This window comes from Tachypleus tridentatus, chromosome 9, assembly GCF_004210375.1.
Source record: "Tachypleus tridentatus isolate NWPU-2018 chromosome 9, ASM421037v1, whole genome shotgun sequence".
Taxonomy (NCBI): domain Eukaryota; kingdom Metazoa; phylum Arthropoda; class Merostomata; order Xiphosura; family Limulidae; genus Tachypleus; species Tachypleus tridentatus.
The window spans coordinates 124,518,563-124,537,911 of NC_134833.1; the positions used below are offsets into that span (position 1 = coordinate 124,518,563).

Consider the following 19,349-nt stretch of genomic DNA (forward strand, 5'->3'; position numbering starts at 1 on the left):
CAAAAAACAACTCGTTCCTAGGGAAATTTTCCCCACTGCTTTCCCTCGTTGCTAAGGACATTTCCCCCGCTGTTTATCTTTATTGCGAGGGACATTTAGGATACTGTTTGCTCACGTTTCTAGGGACATTTTCGACACCACTTACCACCCGTTCCCAGGGACATTTCCACAACTACTTACTCCCGTTGCTAAGGACCATTTCTCTGCATTTTACCCCCGTTAATAGGGACATTTCGTTCCCTGCTTATTCCCGTTGCTAAGGACATTTCCACCACTGCTTACCCCTATTGCTAAGGACATTTCCACCACTGCTTACCAAAGTAGCCAAGGACATTAAACTCACTGCTTACCCAGTTGCTAGGGAAATTTCGGACACTGCTTACCTCGTTGGTTGGAACATTTCCCCTACTGTTTACCCAAGATGCTTGGATATTTCTACCCCTACTTACTCCATTTTGCTTGGGACATTTCACCTAATGCTTACCCCTGTTGCTAGGGGCATTTCCTTCACTGTTTACCGCCGTTGCTGGGACATTTCTCCACTGATAAACACCAATGTTGAAGACATTTCGGACACTGCTTACCCCGTTGATAGTGATATTTCCGACACTGCTTACCACATTGTTGCTCGGGACATTTCACACACTGCTTACCCCCAGTTCCTAGGGTCATTTCCCCCACTGCTTACCCATGTTGCTAGGGTTATTTCCCCCACTGTTTATCCCGTTGCTAATGACTTTCCCTATTGGTTACCACCTGTTGTTTGTGATATTTCCCCACTGCTTACTCCTCGTTAAAGGGTCATTTCCTGCACTGTTTACCACCGTTGCATGGTACATTTCCCTACTGTTTAACCCCATTGCTAAGGTCATTTCCCCATTGCATATCACCATTGCTAGGGACATTTCGGACACTGCTTACCCTCGTTTGGAAATATTTCTCCCACTGCTTACCCAAGTTGCCAAGGACATTGAATACACTGCTTACCCCATTGCTAGGGACATTTTGGAACTGCTTGCTCAAGTTGCTAGGGACATTTTCGACACTGCTTACCACCCGTTCATAGGGACATTTCCCAAACTGCTTACCCATGTTGCTAGGGTCATTTCCCCCACTGTTTACCCAAGTGTCCAAGGACATTGAACCCACTGCTTACATCGTTGATAAGAACATTTCGGACACTGTTTACTCCAATTCCTAGGGACATTTCGGCACTGCTTACTCCTGTTGCTTGGGACATTTCCCCAACTGTTTACCACACATTGCTGGAAACTTTTCGTTTACTGTTTACAACCCATTGCTAGGGACATTTCTATTTGAAACCAACTCGTTGCGAAAGAAATTTCCCACACTGCTTACCGCCGTTGCTATGGGCATTTTCCCACTTCTTTCCCCGTTTCTAGAGACATTTTACCCACTGCTTACATTCGTTGCTAGGGACATTTACCCCTCTTCTTATTCCCGTTGCTAGGCACATTTCCCTCACTGCTAACCATCCGTTTTAGGGACACATCCCCATTTCTTGCTTCCGTTGGTGGGGACATTTACCTCACTGTTTACCTCCGTTGCTAGGGACATTTTTTACACTGAATACACCCCGTTGCTAAGAACATTTCCCCAACTGCTTATCCCAGTTGCCAAGGACATTAAACCCACTGCTTACCCCATTGCTAAGGACATTTCAGAAACTGTTTACTCCCGTTGCTAGGGACATTTCCCACAGTGCTTACTCCCGTTGCTGGGACATTTCCCCACTGTTTACCACCCTTTGCTAGGGACATTTCCCCAAATGTTTACCCCCCATTGCCAGGGACATTTCCATCAAAAACAACTCGTTCCTAGGGAAATTTTCCCCACTTCTTTCCATCGTTGCTAAGGACATTTCCCCGCTGTTTATCTTTATTGCGAGGGACATTTGGGACACTGTTTGCTCACGTTTCTAGGGACATTTTCGACACCACTTACCACCCGTTCCCAGGGACATTTCCACAACTACTTATTCCGTTGGTAAGGACCATTCCTCCGCATTTTACCCCCGTTAATGGGACATTTCGTTCCCTGCTTATTCCCGTTGCTAGGGTCACTTCCCCACTGCTTATCACCGTTGCTAGGGATATTTCGGACACTGCTTACCCCCATTACTATATATATTTCCCTCACGCCTACTTCTATGGCTAGAAAAACTTTGCACACTCCTTAGCCCGCTTTGAGAGACATTTCTCCCTCTGCATACACACGTTGCTAGAGACATTTCCCCACTCTAACTACCGTTGCTGGGGTCACTTACTCCTTTGCTTACGTTCGTTACTAGGGACATTTACCTTACTGTTTACCTCCGTTGTTAGAGACATTTCCTCACTGGATACACCTTGTTTCTAGGGGCATTTCCTTCACTGCTTATCCCACGTTTCTAGAGACATTTAAACCACCACTTACCACTTTGCTAGAAAAACTTTTACACTTCTTACCCCTGTTGCTGGGGTCATTTCCCAATGCTTAACACCGTTGCTAGGGATATTTCGGACACTGCTTGCACACGTTGCTGGGACATTTACCCCACTGCTAACCACCCCTTCTTAGAAACACTTCTTTCTTTGCTTACACTTGTTACAAGGTCATTTACCTTACTGTTTAACTCCATTGCTAGGGACGTTTTCCCACTGAATACATCCGTTGCTTTGGACATTTCCCCACTGCTTACCCCCCGTTGCTGGGACATTTCCCCCACTGCTTACCCCTATTGCTAAGGACATTTTGGAACTGCTTGCTCAGGTTGGTGGGGACATTTCGGCACTGCTTACTTTCCACTGTTTGGGACATTTCCCCATTTTTACTACTGTTACTAGGGTCATTTCCCACTACTAACTACTTGTTGCTATGGCATTTCCCTCAGTGCTTACTCCCGTTGCTTGGGGCATTTCCCCCACTGTTTACCACACATTACTGGAAACATTTCGTTTACTCTTTACACCCCATTGCTAGGGACATTTCTATTTGAAACCAACTCGTTGCGAAAGAAATTTCCCCACCGCTTACCGCCGTTGCTGGGGATTTTCCTACCTCTTTCCCCGTTTCTAGAGACATTTTACCCATTCCTTACATTCGTTGCTAGGACATTTACCCCTCTTCTTATTCCCGTTGCTAGGCACATTTCCCTCACTGCTAACCATCCGTTTTTAGGGACACTTCCCCCATTTCTTACTTCCGTTGGTAGGGACATTTATCTCACTGTTTATCTCCGTTGCTAGGGACATTTCCTACACTGAATACTCCCCGTTGCTAAGAACATTTCCCCAACTGCTTATCCCAGTTGCCAAGGACATTAAACCCACTGCTTACCCCGTTGCTGGGACATTTCGGAAACTGTTTACTCTCGTTGCTAGGGATATTTCTCACAGTGCTTACTCCCGTTGCTAGGGACAGTTCCCACTGTTTACCACCCTTTGCTAGGGACATTTCCCCAAATGTTTACCCCCAGTGCCAAAGACATTTCCATCAAAAAACAACTCGTTCCTGGGAAATTTTCCCCACTTCTTTCCATCGTTGCTAAGGACATTTCCCCGCTGTTTATCTTTATTGCGAGGGACATTTGGGACACTGTTTGCTCACGTATCTAGGGACATTTTCGACACCACTTACCACCCGTTCCCAGGGACATTTCCACAACTACTTATTCCCGTTGGTGGGACCATTCCTCCACATTTTACCCCGTTAATAAGGACATTTCGTTCCTGCTTATTCCCGTTGCTGGGGTCATTCCCCACTGCTTATCACCGTTGCTAGGGATATTTCGGACACTGCTTACCCCATTACTATATATATTTCCCTCACGCCTACTTCTATGGCTAGAAAAACTTTGCACACTTCTTAGCCCGCTTTGGAGAGACATTTCTCCCTCTGCATACACAAGTTGCTAGGACATTTCCCCACTCTAACTACCCGTTGCTAGGGTCCTTACTCCTTGCTTACGTTCGTTGCTAGGGACATTTACCTTACTGTTTACCTCCGTTGTTAGAGACATTTCCTCACTGAATACACCTTGTTTCTAGGGGCATTTCCTTCACTGCTTATCCCACGTTTCTAGAGACATTTTAAACCACCACTTACCACTTTGCTAGAAAACTTTTACACCTTCTTACCCCTGTTGCTGGGGTCATTTCCCCAATGCTTAACACCGTTGCTAGGGATATTTCGGACACTGCTTGCACACGTTGCTAAGGACATTTACCCCACTGCTAACCACCCCTTCTTAGAAACACTTCTTTGCTGCTTACACTTGTTACTAGGGTCATTTACCTTACTGTTTAACTCCATTGCTAGGGACATTTTCCCACTGAATACATCCGTTGCTTGGGACATTTCCCCACTGCTTACCCCCCGTTGCTGGGACATTTCCCCACTGCTTACCCCTATTGCTGGGACATTTTGGAACTGTTTGCTCATGTTGGTAGGGACATTTCGGCATTGCTTACTTTCCACTGTTTGGGACATTTCCCCATTTTACTACTGTTGCTAGGGTCATTTCCCACTACTAACTACTTGTTGCTATGGCATTTCCCTCAGTGCTTACTCCCGTTGCTTGGGACATTTCCCCACTGTTTACCACACATTGCTGGAACATTTCGTTTACTGTTTACACCCATTGCTAGGGACATTTCCATTTGAAACCAACTCGTTTGCGAGAAATTTCCCCACCGCTTACCGCCGTTGCTAAGGGGGATTTTCCTACCTCTTCCCCCCGTTTCTAGAGACATTTTACCCATTCCTTACATTCGTTGCTGGGACATTTACCCTTTTCTTATTCCCGTTGCTGGGCACATTTCCCTCACTGCTAACCATCCGTTTTTGGGACACTTCCCCATTTCTTACTTCCGTTGGAAGGGACATTTATCCTCACTGTTTATCTCCGTTGCTAGGGACATTTCCTACACTGAATACTCCCCGTTGCTAAGAACATTTCCCCACTGCTTATCCCAGTTGCTAAGGACATTAAACCCACTGCTTACCCCGTTGCTAAGGACATTTCGGAAACTGTTTACTCTCGTTGCTAGGGACATTTCTCACAGTGCTTACTCCCGTTGCTAGGGACATTTCCCACTGTTTACCACCCTTTGCTAGGGACATTTCCCCAAATGTTTACCCCCCAGTGCTAAAGACATTTCCATCAAAAAACAACTCGTTCCTAGGAAATTTTCCCCACTTCTTTCCATCGTTGCTGGGACATTTCCCCGCTGTTTATCTTTATTGCGAGGGACATTTGGGACACTGTTTGCTCACGTATCTAGGGACATTTTCGACACTGCTTACCACCCGTTGCCAGGGACATTTCCACAACTACTTATTCCCGTTGCTGGGACATTCCTCCGCATTTTACCCCCGTTAATAAGGACATTTCGTTCCCTGCTTATTCCCGTTGCTGGGGTCACTTCCCCACTGCTTATCACCGTTGCTGGGGATATTTCGGACTCTTACCCCATTACTATATAATATTTCCCTCACGCCTACTTCTATGGCTGAAAAACTTTGCACCTTCTTAGCCCGCTTTGGGAGGGACATTTCTCCCTCTGCATGCCAAACAAGTTGCTAGGGACATTTCCCCACTCTAACTACCCGTTGCTAGGGATCACTTTCTCCTTTGCTTACGTTCGTTGCTAGGGACATTTACCTTACTGTTTACCTCCGTTGTTGGGGACATTTCCTCACTGGATACACCTTGTTTCTAGGGACATTTCCTTCACTGCTTATCCCGTTTCTAGAGACATTTAAACCACCACTTACCACTTTGCTAGAAAAACTTTTACCTTCTTACCCCTGTTGCTGGGGTCATTTCCCCAATGCTTAACACCGTTGCTAGGGATATTTCGGACACTGCTTACCACCGTTGCTGGGACATTTACCCCACTGTTTACTTCACCCTTCTTAGAAACACTTCTTTCTTTTGCTTACACTTGTTGCTGGGTCATTTACCTTACTGTTTAACTCCATTGCCAGGGACATTTTCCCACTGAATACATCCGTTGCTGGACATTTCCCCACTGCTTACCCCCGTTGCTGGGACATTTTCCCCACTGCTTACCCCTATTGCTAAGGACATTTTGGACTGCTTGCTCATGTTGGTGGGGACATTTCGGCACTGCTTACTCACTGTTTGGGACATTTCCCCCATTTTACTACTGTTACTAGGGTCATTTCCACTACTAACTACTTGTTGCTATGGACATTTCCCTCAGTGCTTACTCCGTTGCTTGGGACATTTCCCCACTGTTTACCACACATTGCTGGAAACATTTCGTTTACTCTTTACACCCCATTGCTGGGGACATTTCCATTTGAGAACAACTCGTTGCGAAGAAATTTCCCCACTGCTTACCGCCGTTGCTAAGGGCATTTTCCTACCTCTTTTCCCGTTTCTAGAGACATTTTACCCATTCCTTACATTCGTTGCTAGGGACATTTACCCTCTTCTTATTCCGTTGCTGGGCATTTTCCTCACTGCTAACCATCCGTTTTGGGACACTTCCCCATTGCTTACTTCCGTTGCTATGGACATTTATCTCACTGTTTATCTCCGTTGCTAGGGACATTTCCTACACTGAATACTCCCCGTTGCTAAGAACATTTTGCTTATTCCAGTTGCCAGGACATTAAACCCACTGCTTACCCCGTTGCTGGGACATTTCGGAACTGTTTTACTCTCGTTGCTGGGGACATTTCTCACAGTGCTTACTCCGTTGCTGGGACAGTTCCCCACTGTTTACCACCCTTTGCTAGGGACATTTCCCCAAATGTTTACCCCAGTGCTAAAGACATTTCCATCAAAACAACTCGTTCCTAGGGAAATTTTCCCCACTTCTTTCCATCGTTGCTGGGACATTTCCCCCGCTGTTTATCTTTATTGCGAGGGACATTTGGGACACTGTTTGCTCACGTATCTAGGGACATTTCGACACCACTTACCACCGTTCCCAGGGACATTTCCACAACTACTTATTCCCGTTGGTGGGACCATTCCTCCGCATTTTACCCCGTTAATGGGGACATTTCGTTCCTGCTTATTCCCGTTGCTAGGGTCACTTCCCACTGCTTATCACCGTTGCTAGGGATATTTCGGACACTGCTTACCCCCCATTACTATATATATTTCCCTCACGCCTACTTCTATGGCTAGAAAAACTTTGCACCTTCTTAGCCCACTTGCTGAGGACATTTCTCCTCTGCATACACTGAGTTGCTAGGGCATTTCCCCACTCTAACTACCCGTTGCTGGGTCCTTCTCTCCTTGTACGTTCGTTACTAGGGACATTTACCTTACTGTTTACCTCCGTTGTTAGAGACATTTCCTCACTGAATACACCTTGTTTCTGGGGCATTTCCTTCACTGCTTATCCACGTTTCTAGGACATTTAAACCACCACTTACCACTTTGCTAGGAAAACTTTACACTTCTTACCCCTGTTGCTGGATCATTTCCCCAATGTAACACCGTTGCTAGGGATATTTCGGACACTGCTTGCACACGTTGCTAAGGACATTTACCCTGCTATTTAACCCCTTCTTAGAAACACTTCTTTCTTTGCTTACACTTGTTACAAGGTCATTTACCCACTGTTTAACTCCATTGCTAGGGACGTTTTCCCACTGAATACATCCGTTGCTGGGGACATTTTCCCCACTGCTTACCCCCGTTGCTAGGGACATTTCCCCACTGCTTACCCCTATTGCTAAGGACATTTTGGAACTGCTTGCTCAGGTTGGTAGGGACATTTCGGCCTTACTCACTGTTTGGGACATTTCCCCATTTTACTACTGTTACTAGGGTCATTTCCACTACTAACTTACTTGTTGCTATGGCATTTCCTCAGTGCTTACTCCCGTTGCAGCGGGGCATTTCCCCACTGTTTACCCCACATTGCTGGAAACATTTCGTTTTACTCTTTACCCCCCATTGCTAGGGACATTTCCATTTGAGAACCAACTCGTTGCGAAGACATTTCCCCACCGCTTACCGCCGTTGCTAGGGGGATTTTCCTCACCTCTTTTCCCGTTTCTAGAGACATTTACCCATTCCTTACATTCGTTGCTAGGGACATTTACCCCTCTTCTTATTCCCGTTGCTAGGCACATTTCCCTCACTGCTAACCATCCGTTTTTTGGGACACTTCCCCATTTCTTACTTCCGTTGGAAGGACATTTATCTCACTGTTTATCTCCGTTGCTAGGGACATTTCCTACACTGAATACTCCCCGTTGCTAAGAACATTTCCCCAACTGCTTATCCCAGTTGCCAGGGACATTAAACCCACTGCTTACCCCGTTGCTAAGGACATTTCAGGAAACTGTTTACTCTCGTTGCTGGGATATTTCTCACACTGCTTACTCCCGTTGCTAGGGACAGTTCCCACTGTTTACCACCCTTTGCTAGGGACATTTCCCAAATGTTTACTTTAGTGCCAAGACATTTCCATCTAAAAACAACTCGTTCCTGGGAAATTTTCCCCACTTCTTTCCATCGTTGCTGGGACATTTCCCCGCTGTTTATCTTTATTGCGACGGACATTTCGGACACTGTTTGCTCACGTTTCTAGGGACACTTTCGACACAGCTTACCACCCGTTCATAGGGACATTTCCCAAACTGCTTACCCGTGTTGCTGGGGTCATTTCCCCACTGTTTACCAAGTGTCAAGGACATTGAACCCTGCTTACATCGTTGATAAGAACATTTCGGACACTGTTTACTCAATTGCTAGGGACATTTCGGCACTGCTTACTTTCCACTGTTTGGGACATTTCCCTCAGTGCTTACCCGTTGCTAGGGACATTTCCCACACTGTTTATAACCATTGCTGGAAACATTTCGTTTACTGTTTACCTACCCATTGCTAGGGACATTTCCCCACTGTTTATAACACATTGCTGGAAACATTTCGTTTACTGCTTTACCCATTGCTGGGACATTCTCCACTTGAAACCAAGTCGTTGCGGAAAGAAATTTCCCCACCGCTTACCGCTGTTGCTGAGGACATTTCCCACCTCTTTACCCGTTTCTAGGACATTTACTCACTGCTTACACTCCTTGCTCGGGACATTTACCCCTCTTGTTATCCCGTTGCTGGGCACATTTCCCTCACTGCTTACCCAGTTGCTAGGGACATTGAACCCACTTAACCTTTATGTTGCTAGGGACATTTCCGACACTGCTTAGCACCGTTGCTAGGGACATTTCGGACACTGTTTATCCCCATTGCTAGGGACATTTCTTCCACTGCTTACTCCCGTTGCTGGGGACATTTCTCCCACTGTTTACCACCCTATGCTACGGACATTTGCATCTGGAAACAACCCGTTGCTGGGACATTTCCCTGCTGCTTACCTCGTTGCTGGGACATTCCCGACTTCTTACCCTCGTTGTTGGGACATTACCCAACTGTTTATCCCCGGTTATGGGACATTTCTACACTCTTTGCAGTTGCTAGGGCATTTCACCCAATGCTTACCCTGTTGCTACGGACATTTCTTCTACTGGTTTCCCTCGTTGCTAGGGACATTTCCGACACTGCTTACCCCCATTGCTAACGACATTTCCCCTGTGCCATCCATTGCTAGAAACATTTCCCTCACTGCTTATCACCCGTATCTGGGACATTTCCCCACTGCTAACCCCGTTGCTGGGGACATTTCCCTCACTGTTTACATCCGTTGCTAGGGACATTTCCTATACTGATACACCCTTTGCTAGGGACATTTACCCATTTCCCCACAAGCTTACCCCATGTTGCTAGGGACATTAAGCCCTCTGCTTACCCCGTTGCTACGGACATAAATTCCCTTCTTACCTCGTTGCTAGGGACATTTCAGACCACTGTAACACCCGTTGCTAGGAATATTTTGGACACTGCTAAACACACGTTGCTTAGGAGACATTCTTCCTACTGCTTATCCCCGTTGCTGGGACATTTCTTTACTGCTTACTCTACATTGCTAAGGGACATTTCACCCAATGCCTACCCGTTCCTAGGGACATTTCCCAAACTGTTTACTACTGTTGCTAAGACATTTTCGGACCTGCTTACCCCATTGCTAGTGATATTTCCGACACTGCACCATCCCAATGCTCGGGACATTCCACACTGCCTACCCTGTTGCTAGGAACATTTCCTTTACTGCTTACTGCCGTTGCTAAAATATTACCCTCTTTTTTAACCCCGTTGCAGGGGCTTTTCCCCACTGATTACCCATGTTTCTGGGACATTTCTCCCACTGCTTAACCACGTTGCTATGTATGTTCTCTAACTGCTTTCAACCGTTTCTAGGGACCTTTCCTTACTGCTTTCCACCCCGTTTCTAGGGACATTTCACCTGTTGCTTCCGTTCCGCTGGGACATTTCCCTCTTCTTACTCCTGTTGCTAAGGAAAATTTCTCCCACTACTTACTCCCGTTCAATGCTAACCCACTCTGTTTCTGGGACACTTCCCCATTTCATGACTTCCGTTGGTAGGGACATTTACCTCACTGTTTACTTCTGTTGCTAGGGACATTTCCTACACTGAATACACCCCGTTGCTCAGGACATTTCCTCCACTGCTTACCCCGTTGCTAGGGACATTTTCGACACTGCTTAACACCGTTGCTAGGGACATTTCAGACACTGCTTACAACTGTTGCTCGGGACATTTCCAACACTGCTTACCTTCATTGCTAGGGACATTTCCAACACTGTTTACCCCCCCATTGCTAGGGACATTTCCCCACTGCTTACTCCCCGTTGCTGAGGATATTTCCTCCCATTGCTGGGGTTTCCAAATCCCGTTGCTAGGGACATTTCCCCACTGTTAACCCTTCGTTGCTAGAGACATTTCCCCCTACTGTTTACAACCCGTTGCTATGGACATTTCCATTTCTGTATTCTTGTTGCTGGGCACATTTACCCATTCACTGCTATCCATCGGTTTGGACATTTCCTCCGCTTCCCCATTATTCTTACTTCCGTTGGTGGGGACATTTACCTCACTTTTACAATGCCTCCGTTGGTAGAGACATTTCCTACACTGAATACACCCGTTGCTGAGGACATTTCCCCTACTTCTTACTCAGGTTTCTTGGGACATTAAACTCACTGCTTACCCCGTTGTTAGGGACATTTCGGACACTGCTTACTCTCCGTTGCTAGAGACATTTCCCAACTGCTTACTTCCGTTGCTAATGACCATTCCTTCGCATTTTACCACCGTTACTAGGGACATTTCGTTCACTGCTTACCCCGTTGCTAGGGACATTTCAGGACACTTCTTACTCCCGTTGCTAGGGACATTTCCGACTCTGCTTAACAACGTTGCTAGGTACGTTTACCCCTTTCTTACCTCCATTGCTAAAGACATTTTCCCTGCTTACTCCCCATTGCTGGGGACACTTCTACGGACATTTCTCTAACTGTTTTCCACGTTGCTAGGGACATTTTCCCAACTGCTTACCACCCGTTGCGATGGACATTTCCCCAACTCTTTACCACACCCGTTGCTAGGGACATTTCCGCCACTGAAAACAACTCGTTGCTGGGGAAATTTCCCCTACTGCATTTCCGCCCTCGTTGCTAAGGACATTTCCTCCGCTGTTTACCTTTATTGCTAGGGACATTTCGGACACTGCTTACCCCGTTGCTAGGGACATTTCGGACACTGCTTACTCCCCGTTGCTAGGGACATTTCCGACTGAAACTACCCCGTTCGAGAGATATTTCCCCAACTACTTATTCCCGTTGTTAAGGATCATTATCCGCACTGCTTACCCCCGTTACTGAGGGACATTTCGTTAACTGCTTACCCCCCCATTGCTGGGGACCTTTTCCCCACTGACATTATCCTCGTTGCTAGGGGACATTTCCAACTGCTACCCTTGTTGCCAGGGACATTTCGGACCTGCTTACCCCGTTGCTACGGACATTTCGACACTGCTTAGCTCCCCGTTGCTACGGGACATTTCTTCCCACTGCTTAACCCCAGTTGCTGGGGACATTTCTTCCACTGCTTACCCCAGACTCAGGGACATTGGACCCTACTGTTTACCCCGTTGCTGGGACATTTCCCCACTGTTTAACTCCTTTGCTGGGGACATTTTGCACTGAATACTCCACAGTGCTAAGGGAATTTCCCCTACTGCTTACCACCCGTTGCTGGGACATTTCAGACACTGTTTACTCTCGTTGCTAGGTACATTTCCGACACTGCTTACCCCCCGTTGCTGGGACATTTCACTCAGTGCCTACCCCCATTGCTAGGGACATTTTCTACAACTGTTTAATCGGCTTTAGGGACATTTTCCCACTGCTTATCCCGCCTGCAGGGTCATTTCCTTCACTGTTTACCTACGTTGCTATGGACATTTTTCCCACTGAATACCTCCTGTTGCTCGGGACATTTCCTCCACTGAATTACCACGTTGCTGGGACATTTCCCCACTGATTAACACCCAGTTATGGGTGCATTTCCTTTACTGGATACCTTCGTTGCTGAAAACATTTCCCCACTGCTTACCCAGGTTGCAAGAAACATTTAAACCAACTGAACTTACCCATTGCTAGGGACATTTTGGACACTGCTTCAGACAGTTGCTTAGAACATTTCTGTTACTGTTTACCCCCTGTTGCTAGGGACATTTCCAACACTGCTTACCCACGTTGCTGGGAACATTCTTCCTACTACTTACCCCCCGTTGCTAGGGACATTTCTTTTACTGCTTACTCTACGTTGCTTGGGGCATTTTGCCCAATGTTTACCCTCACTCCTATGGACATTTCCCAAACTGTTGTTTACCACCGTTGCTGTGGGACATTTTCGGACACTTCTTTCCCCTGTTGCTGGTGATATAATCTGGCACTGCATTTACCCATGCTCGGGACATTCCTCCACTGCCTACCTCTGTTGCTAAGGGAACATTTCCTTTGCTGCTTACCATGGATTGCTAAAATGTTACCTGCACTTTTTAACCCCGTTGCTGGGACATTTTTCCCACTGATGAGATAACGTTTCTAGGAACATTTCCCCATCCTGTTAACCACGTTGCTACGGATATTTGTCTAACTGTTTTTCACACGTTTCTAGGGACATTTCCTACTGCTCCCACCCATTTATATGGACATTTTTCCCCACTGTTTAACTCCTGTTGCTAGGGACATTTCGCATAAACACCCCACTGGAAAATTTCTCCCACTAACCTCCTTTGCTGGGCATATTCCCCCTCACTGCTTACCATCCGTTGCTGGGACATATTCCCCATTTTCTTACTTCCGTTGTTTCTGGGGACATTTACCTCACTGTTTACCTCCTTTTCCTAGGGACATTTCTACACTGACTACACCCCGTTGCTCGGGACATTTCTCCCTGCTTACCCCAGTTGCTTGGGACATTTGAAACCCACTGCTTACCCCGTTGCTGGGGACATTTCGAACTGCTTACTCCCGTTGCTAGGGACATTTCCGACTCTGTAACCAACGTTGTTGGAACGTTTCGGACACTGCTTACTCCCCCCTTTGCTGGGACATTTCCCTCTCGCCTCCCCATTTGCTGGGGACGTTTCTGAGTGCTTTCTCCCGTTGCTGGGGACATTTCCCAGACTGTTTTACAGCCCTATTGCGACGGACATTTCCCCTACTCTTTACCTGCCCGTGGCTAGGGGACATTTCCGTTTGAAACAACTCGTTGCTAGGGAAACCTACTGCTATCCTCGTTTAAGGGACATTTCCTCCGCTGTTTACCTTTATTCAAGGGACATTTCGGACATTGCTTACCCCGTTAGGAACATTTCGGACAATGCTTGCTTACGTTTCTAGGGACATTTCCGACACAACACCACCCGTTCGAGAGATATTTCCCCAACTACTTATTCCCGTTGTTAAGGATCATTATCCGCATTTTACCCCCGTTACTAGGGACATTTCGTAAACTGCTTACCTCCATTGCTGGGACATTTCCACCACTGTTTACTTCAGGTGCCAAGCACATTAAACTCACTGCTTACCACGTTGAACATTTCAAACACTGTTTACCCCATTGCTAGGACATTTCCCATTGCTTATCACCGTTGCTGGTATATTTACCCACTTTTTAATTCCATTGCTACGGACCTTTTCCTACTGATTACTTCCGTTGCTGGGACCTTTCCGTATACCACGTTGCTGCGGATATTTCTCTAACTGTTTTTCACACGTTTCTAGGGACTTTCCTTACTGCTATACACGCGTTTATATGGACATTTCCCCATTGTTTAACTCCGTTGCTAGGGACATTTCACACTGAACATCTCATTGCTGGGAAATTTCCCCTGCTTCTCCCATTGCTAGGGACATTTCCCACTGCTTACTTCCTGTTGCTATGGATATTTCCCCAATGCTTACTCCGTTGCTAGGGACATTTTTCACTCTTTAACACCCGTTGCTATGGACATTTCCCCACTGTTTAATTCCGTTGCCCGTGACATTTCCATCTGAAACAACTCGTTCTGGAATTCCACACTACTTACCTGTTGATGGGAACATTTCCCCGCGCTTACCTTCGTTGCTAGGGACATTTTGGACACTGCTTACCCTGTTGCTAGGGTTATTTTCCCCATGGCTTATCCCCATTGCTAAGAAACATATCCGACACTGCTTACTTCCTGTTCCTGGGACATTTCCTTCACTGTCTACCCTTGCTGCTAGGGACATTTCGGACTCTTCTTACCCCTGTTGCTAGGGAGATTTGTGACACTGCTTTTCCGTTGGTCAGGACATTCTTCCCTCTGCTTACCCCGTTGCTAAAGACGTTTTTCCACTTCTTATCCCGTTGGGAGGGACATTGCCTCTACTGTTTACTTTCGTTGTTGGGACATTTCCCCATCAGACCTACCCGTTAGGGTTATTTCCCTCAATGCTTAACCATTTGCAAGAAATTTCTCTACTCTTTACCTCCGTTGTTAGGGACATTTCCACTTAATGCACCGCGTTGCTGGGGACATTTCCTTCTGCTATCATGTTGCTAAGGACATTTCTGTGGCTTATCCCCGTTGCTGGACATATACACAACTGCTTACGCGTTTCTACAAAACCTTTTAACTCCTTACCCCTGTTGCTGGTGATGTTTCCGACACTGCTTACCGATGCTCGGGACGTTCCTCTACTGCCTACCCTGTTGCTGAGACATTTCCTTTACTGCTTACCGCCGTTGCTAAAATGTTACCCGCAACCCTGTTGCAGTTTTCCCCACTGATGACCACCGTTCCTAGGGACATTTCCCCACTGCTTACACGTTGCTACGGATATTTTCTAACTGTTTTCACACACGTTTCTAGGGACTTTTACCTTACTGCTCACCGTTTATGGGACATTTTCCCCACTGTTTAACTCCGTTGCTGGGACATTTCACACTGGATACATCTCATTGCTAGGGAAATTTCCCCACTGCTTACCCGTTGCTGGGAACATTTCCCCTCTTCTTACTCCGTTCCTGGGCACATTTCTTTACTGCTAACCATCGGTTTCTGGGACACTTTCCCATTTCTTACTTCCATTGGTGAGGACATTTCCACTGCTTAACCCAGTTGCTAAGGTCATTTCCCCTACTATTTAACTCCATTGCTGGGACACTTAATACACCCCTTTACTGGGTATTTCCTACTGCTTACGCCCGTTGCTGGGGATATTTACCAATATTTCACCAATTCCTGGGATCCTTTTCACCACTGATTACCTCTGTTGCTACGGACATTTCCTGCTGCCTTCGTTGCAAGGACATTTCCCCTCTGCTTAACCCCGTTCTAAATTTCCCACACTGCTCACCCCGTTGCAAGGACATTTCCAAGGCTGTTTACCACTGTTGCTGGGAACATTTCCCCACTGTTTACCCTGTTTCTAGGGACATTTCTATCTGAAACAACTCGTTGCTAGGAAACTTTCCACACTTGTTATCCTTGTTGCTAGGGCATTTCTGCTTACACCGTTGCTGGGACATTTCGGACACTGCTTAACCCGTTACTAGGGACATTTCCACACTTCTTACCCCCGTTGCTCGGGACGTTTCCACCACTGCATCCCCGGTTCTAGGGACATTTCTTCCACTGCTTACCCTGTTTATAGGGGACATTTCATGTCTTACCCTGTTGCTAGGGACATTTCCCTACTTTTCCCCATTGCTAGGGACATTTCCTTCACTATTACCCCCGTTTCTAGGGACACTTCGCCATTGCATTCCCCTATTGCTGGGACATTTACCTCATTGTTTACCTCCGTTGCTAAGGACATTTCCACACTGAATGCACCCGTTGCTGGGACATTTTTCTGTTGCTTACCTTGTTGCTACGGTTTGGACCTGATTACTCCTGTTGCTAGGGGCATTTCAACACTGCTTACCATGATTGCTAGGGTCATTTCCAACACTGCTTACCATGATTGTTGCTAGGGTCATTTCTCCCTGCTTAACCCAGTTGCTAGGTTCCCCTACTGTTTAACTCCGTTGCTGGGACATTTCCCCATTGAATACACCCGTTGGTGAGAAATATTTCCCCTACTGCTTACTCATGTTGCTAAGGATATTTACCCTAATATTTCCCAATTGCGGGTCCTTTTCATGTTGCTGGGGCATTTCCCCTCTTCTTAACCCGTTGCTACAGTTTCCCCTACTGTTTAACTCCGTTGCTAGGACATTTCTCCCATGAATACACCCCGTTGCTAGAAATATTTCCTACTGCTTACTCATGTTGCTGGGGATATTTACCCCAATATTTCCCCAATTGCTTGGGTCCTTTTCACCACTGATTACCTGTGTTGCTAAGGGACATTTCCCCTCTTCTTAACCCGTTGCTACGGACATTTCCCCTACTGCTTTCCTCAAGTTGCTAGAGACATTTCCTTACTGTTTACCTCTCTGTTGCTGGGACATTTCCAGCTGGATACACCTTGCTCTGGAGATTTCCACCTGGTCACCCCGTTGCAAGGGACATTTCCCACACTGTTTACACCTGTTGCTAGGGACATTTCCCCTGTTTTACCCCCCGTTGCTAGGGACATTTCTGTTGAAAACAACTCGTTGCTGGGAAAATTTCCCACACTGCTTACCCTTATTGCTAAGGACATTTCACCTGCTTACCACCGTTTCTGGGACATTTCGGACATTGCTTACCCCCGTTGCTGGGGATTTTCGATACTGCTTACATCCGATGCTGGTGACATTTCTCCCAATGGATACATCCTGTTGCTGGGACATTACCCACTGCTTCCCTCAGTTGTGAGGGATATAAAACCACTGCTTACCCATTGATGGGGACATTTCAACCACTGCTTATCCCCGTTCCTGGGACATTTTTCTTGCCCCCCTTTCACCAGTTGTTTCCTCACTGTTTACACGTTACTAGGGACATTTCTGACATTTAACACCTGTTGCTGGGGACATTTCAACACTGTTACACCGTTGTTAGGGACGTTTTCCCCGGCTTACCCACGTTGCTAGACATTTCTCCGACTGTTTACCCCTTGTTGCTGGGGACATTTCCCTGCTTACCCGTTGCTAGAAACTTTTCCTGTATCCCAGTTAGGGACATTTCAACACTGCTTTCCACTGTGCCAAAACATTAAACCACTTCTTACCAAGTTGCTGGGATATTTCAGACACTACTTACTCTCTTTGCTAGCGACATTTTCGACACTGTTTTCCCCGTTGATAAAGTGTTTCTTTGCAACCCATACTGCTAATGACATTTACCCCTCTTTTACCTATTGCTGGGAAGGAATTTTGAACCTGCTTATCGATGATGGGACATTTTCCGACCTGCTTACCACCCGCTAGGGACCCTGTACCTCCGTTACTAGAGACATTTACCTCACTGTTTACCATTGCAAGAAATTTTTCCACTACCACGTTGCTGGGACATTTCGGACATTTCTTTCCCATTGCTAGGGACATTTCGGACCTACTTACCCCCGTTGCTGGGACAGTTCAAATGGTGCTTTGCCCTGTTGCTAGGACATTCCCCACTGTTTACCACCGTTGCTGGGGACATTTCCCTTCTTACGCCTGGGAAGTTTCCGACATGCTTACCCACAATGACAGGGACATATCCACTGCTTAACCCTGTTGCTAGAGACATTTCCCACTGCTTACCCTCGTTGCTGGACATTTCAGACACTGCTTACATCCTTTGCTGGGACCCTGGTTTCCCCCCGTTTCTAGAGACATTTCTCTCTGTTCACACCCGTTGCTGAAATGTTTCCCACTGCTTACCACGTTGCTAGGGACATTTCGGACACTTCTTGCACCTTCGTTGCTAGAAACATTTTCGCCCTACTTTCCTCCGTTGATAGGGACAATTCAAATGGTGCTTAACCGTGTTGCTAAGGACATTCCCCCCTATGTTTAACACCCGTTGCTGGGTCATTTTCTCACTGTTTACACCCGTTGCTGGGACATTTCCACTGCTTACTCCCCGTTGCTATAGACATTACCCCATTGTTTACCCACGGCTATGATATTTCCACCCTGCTTGCTGCCACCAGTTGTTAAAGGAATTTCCCACTGCTTACCTCCGTTTCTAGGGACATTTCCACCATTGCTACACTTATTGCTGGGACATTTCCCCACTGTTACACCATCGTGCGGGGACACTTCGGACACTGCTACCCTTGTTTTCCCAGTAATATTTCTGACACTGCTTCACCCCCCGTTCCTAAGGTCATTTTCCTCAACCTGTTTACTTCCGTTGCTGGGACATTTCTCCACTGGATACACCCTGTTATCAGGGACATTTCACCTACTGCTTACTTATTGCTGGGACATTTTACCTTACTGTTTACCTCCGTTACTGAGGACATTTTTCAGCTTCTTACCACCATTGCTGGGGACATTTGGACACTTCTCACACCGTTACTGGGACGTTTCCGACATAGCACCACCCGTTGCTGGACATTTTCCCACTGCCTAAGCCTGTTTCTGGGACATTTCCGCACTGCTTCTAACCCCGTTGCTGGAACATTTCCCCACTGTTTACCCTCGTTGCTGGGGACATGTCCCCTACTGCTTCCCCAATTGCTTGGGACATTTTCCTTACTACTTGCCCACATTGCTGGGAAGGATTGTATACTGTTTGCCCCGTATCTGGGATGTTTTCCTGCTCACCTCCCGTTGCTCGGGACATTTCTTCAGTTGCCCACATTGCTAGGACGTTTCCCCACTGGGATTAACACCGATGCTGGGTACATTTCGTACGTTGTAACCTCGTTGCTAGGAACATTTCCGTGCTTACCACCCACATTGCTTCAAGAACATTTCCCCATGACACACTACATTGCTGGGACATTTCTCCCTGCTTACCTCGTTGCTGGGACGTTT

General features: G+C 46.7%; 1 protein-coding gene across 1 annotated transcript in view; it reads right to left on the minus strand.

Moving 5' to 3' along the window:
• The window catches only part of LOC143227479 (uncharacterized), a 42,965-nt gene extending 28,267 nt beyond the window's left edge, over positions 1–14,698 (minus strand). Inside the window, exons 1-2 of the mRNA XM_076458921.1 lie at positions 14,579–14,698; positions 13,211–13,326 (exon numbers count right to left, since the gene is read on the minus strand). Coding sequence (XP_076315036.1) covers positions 13,211–13,326; positions 14,579–14,698 — 236 coding nt within the window. The remainder of the gene's footprint in view (positions 1–13,210; positions 13,327–14,578) is intronic.
• Positions 14,699–19,349: the final 4,651 nt, after the last annotated feature.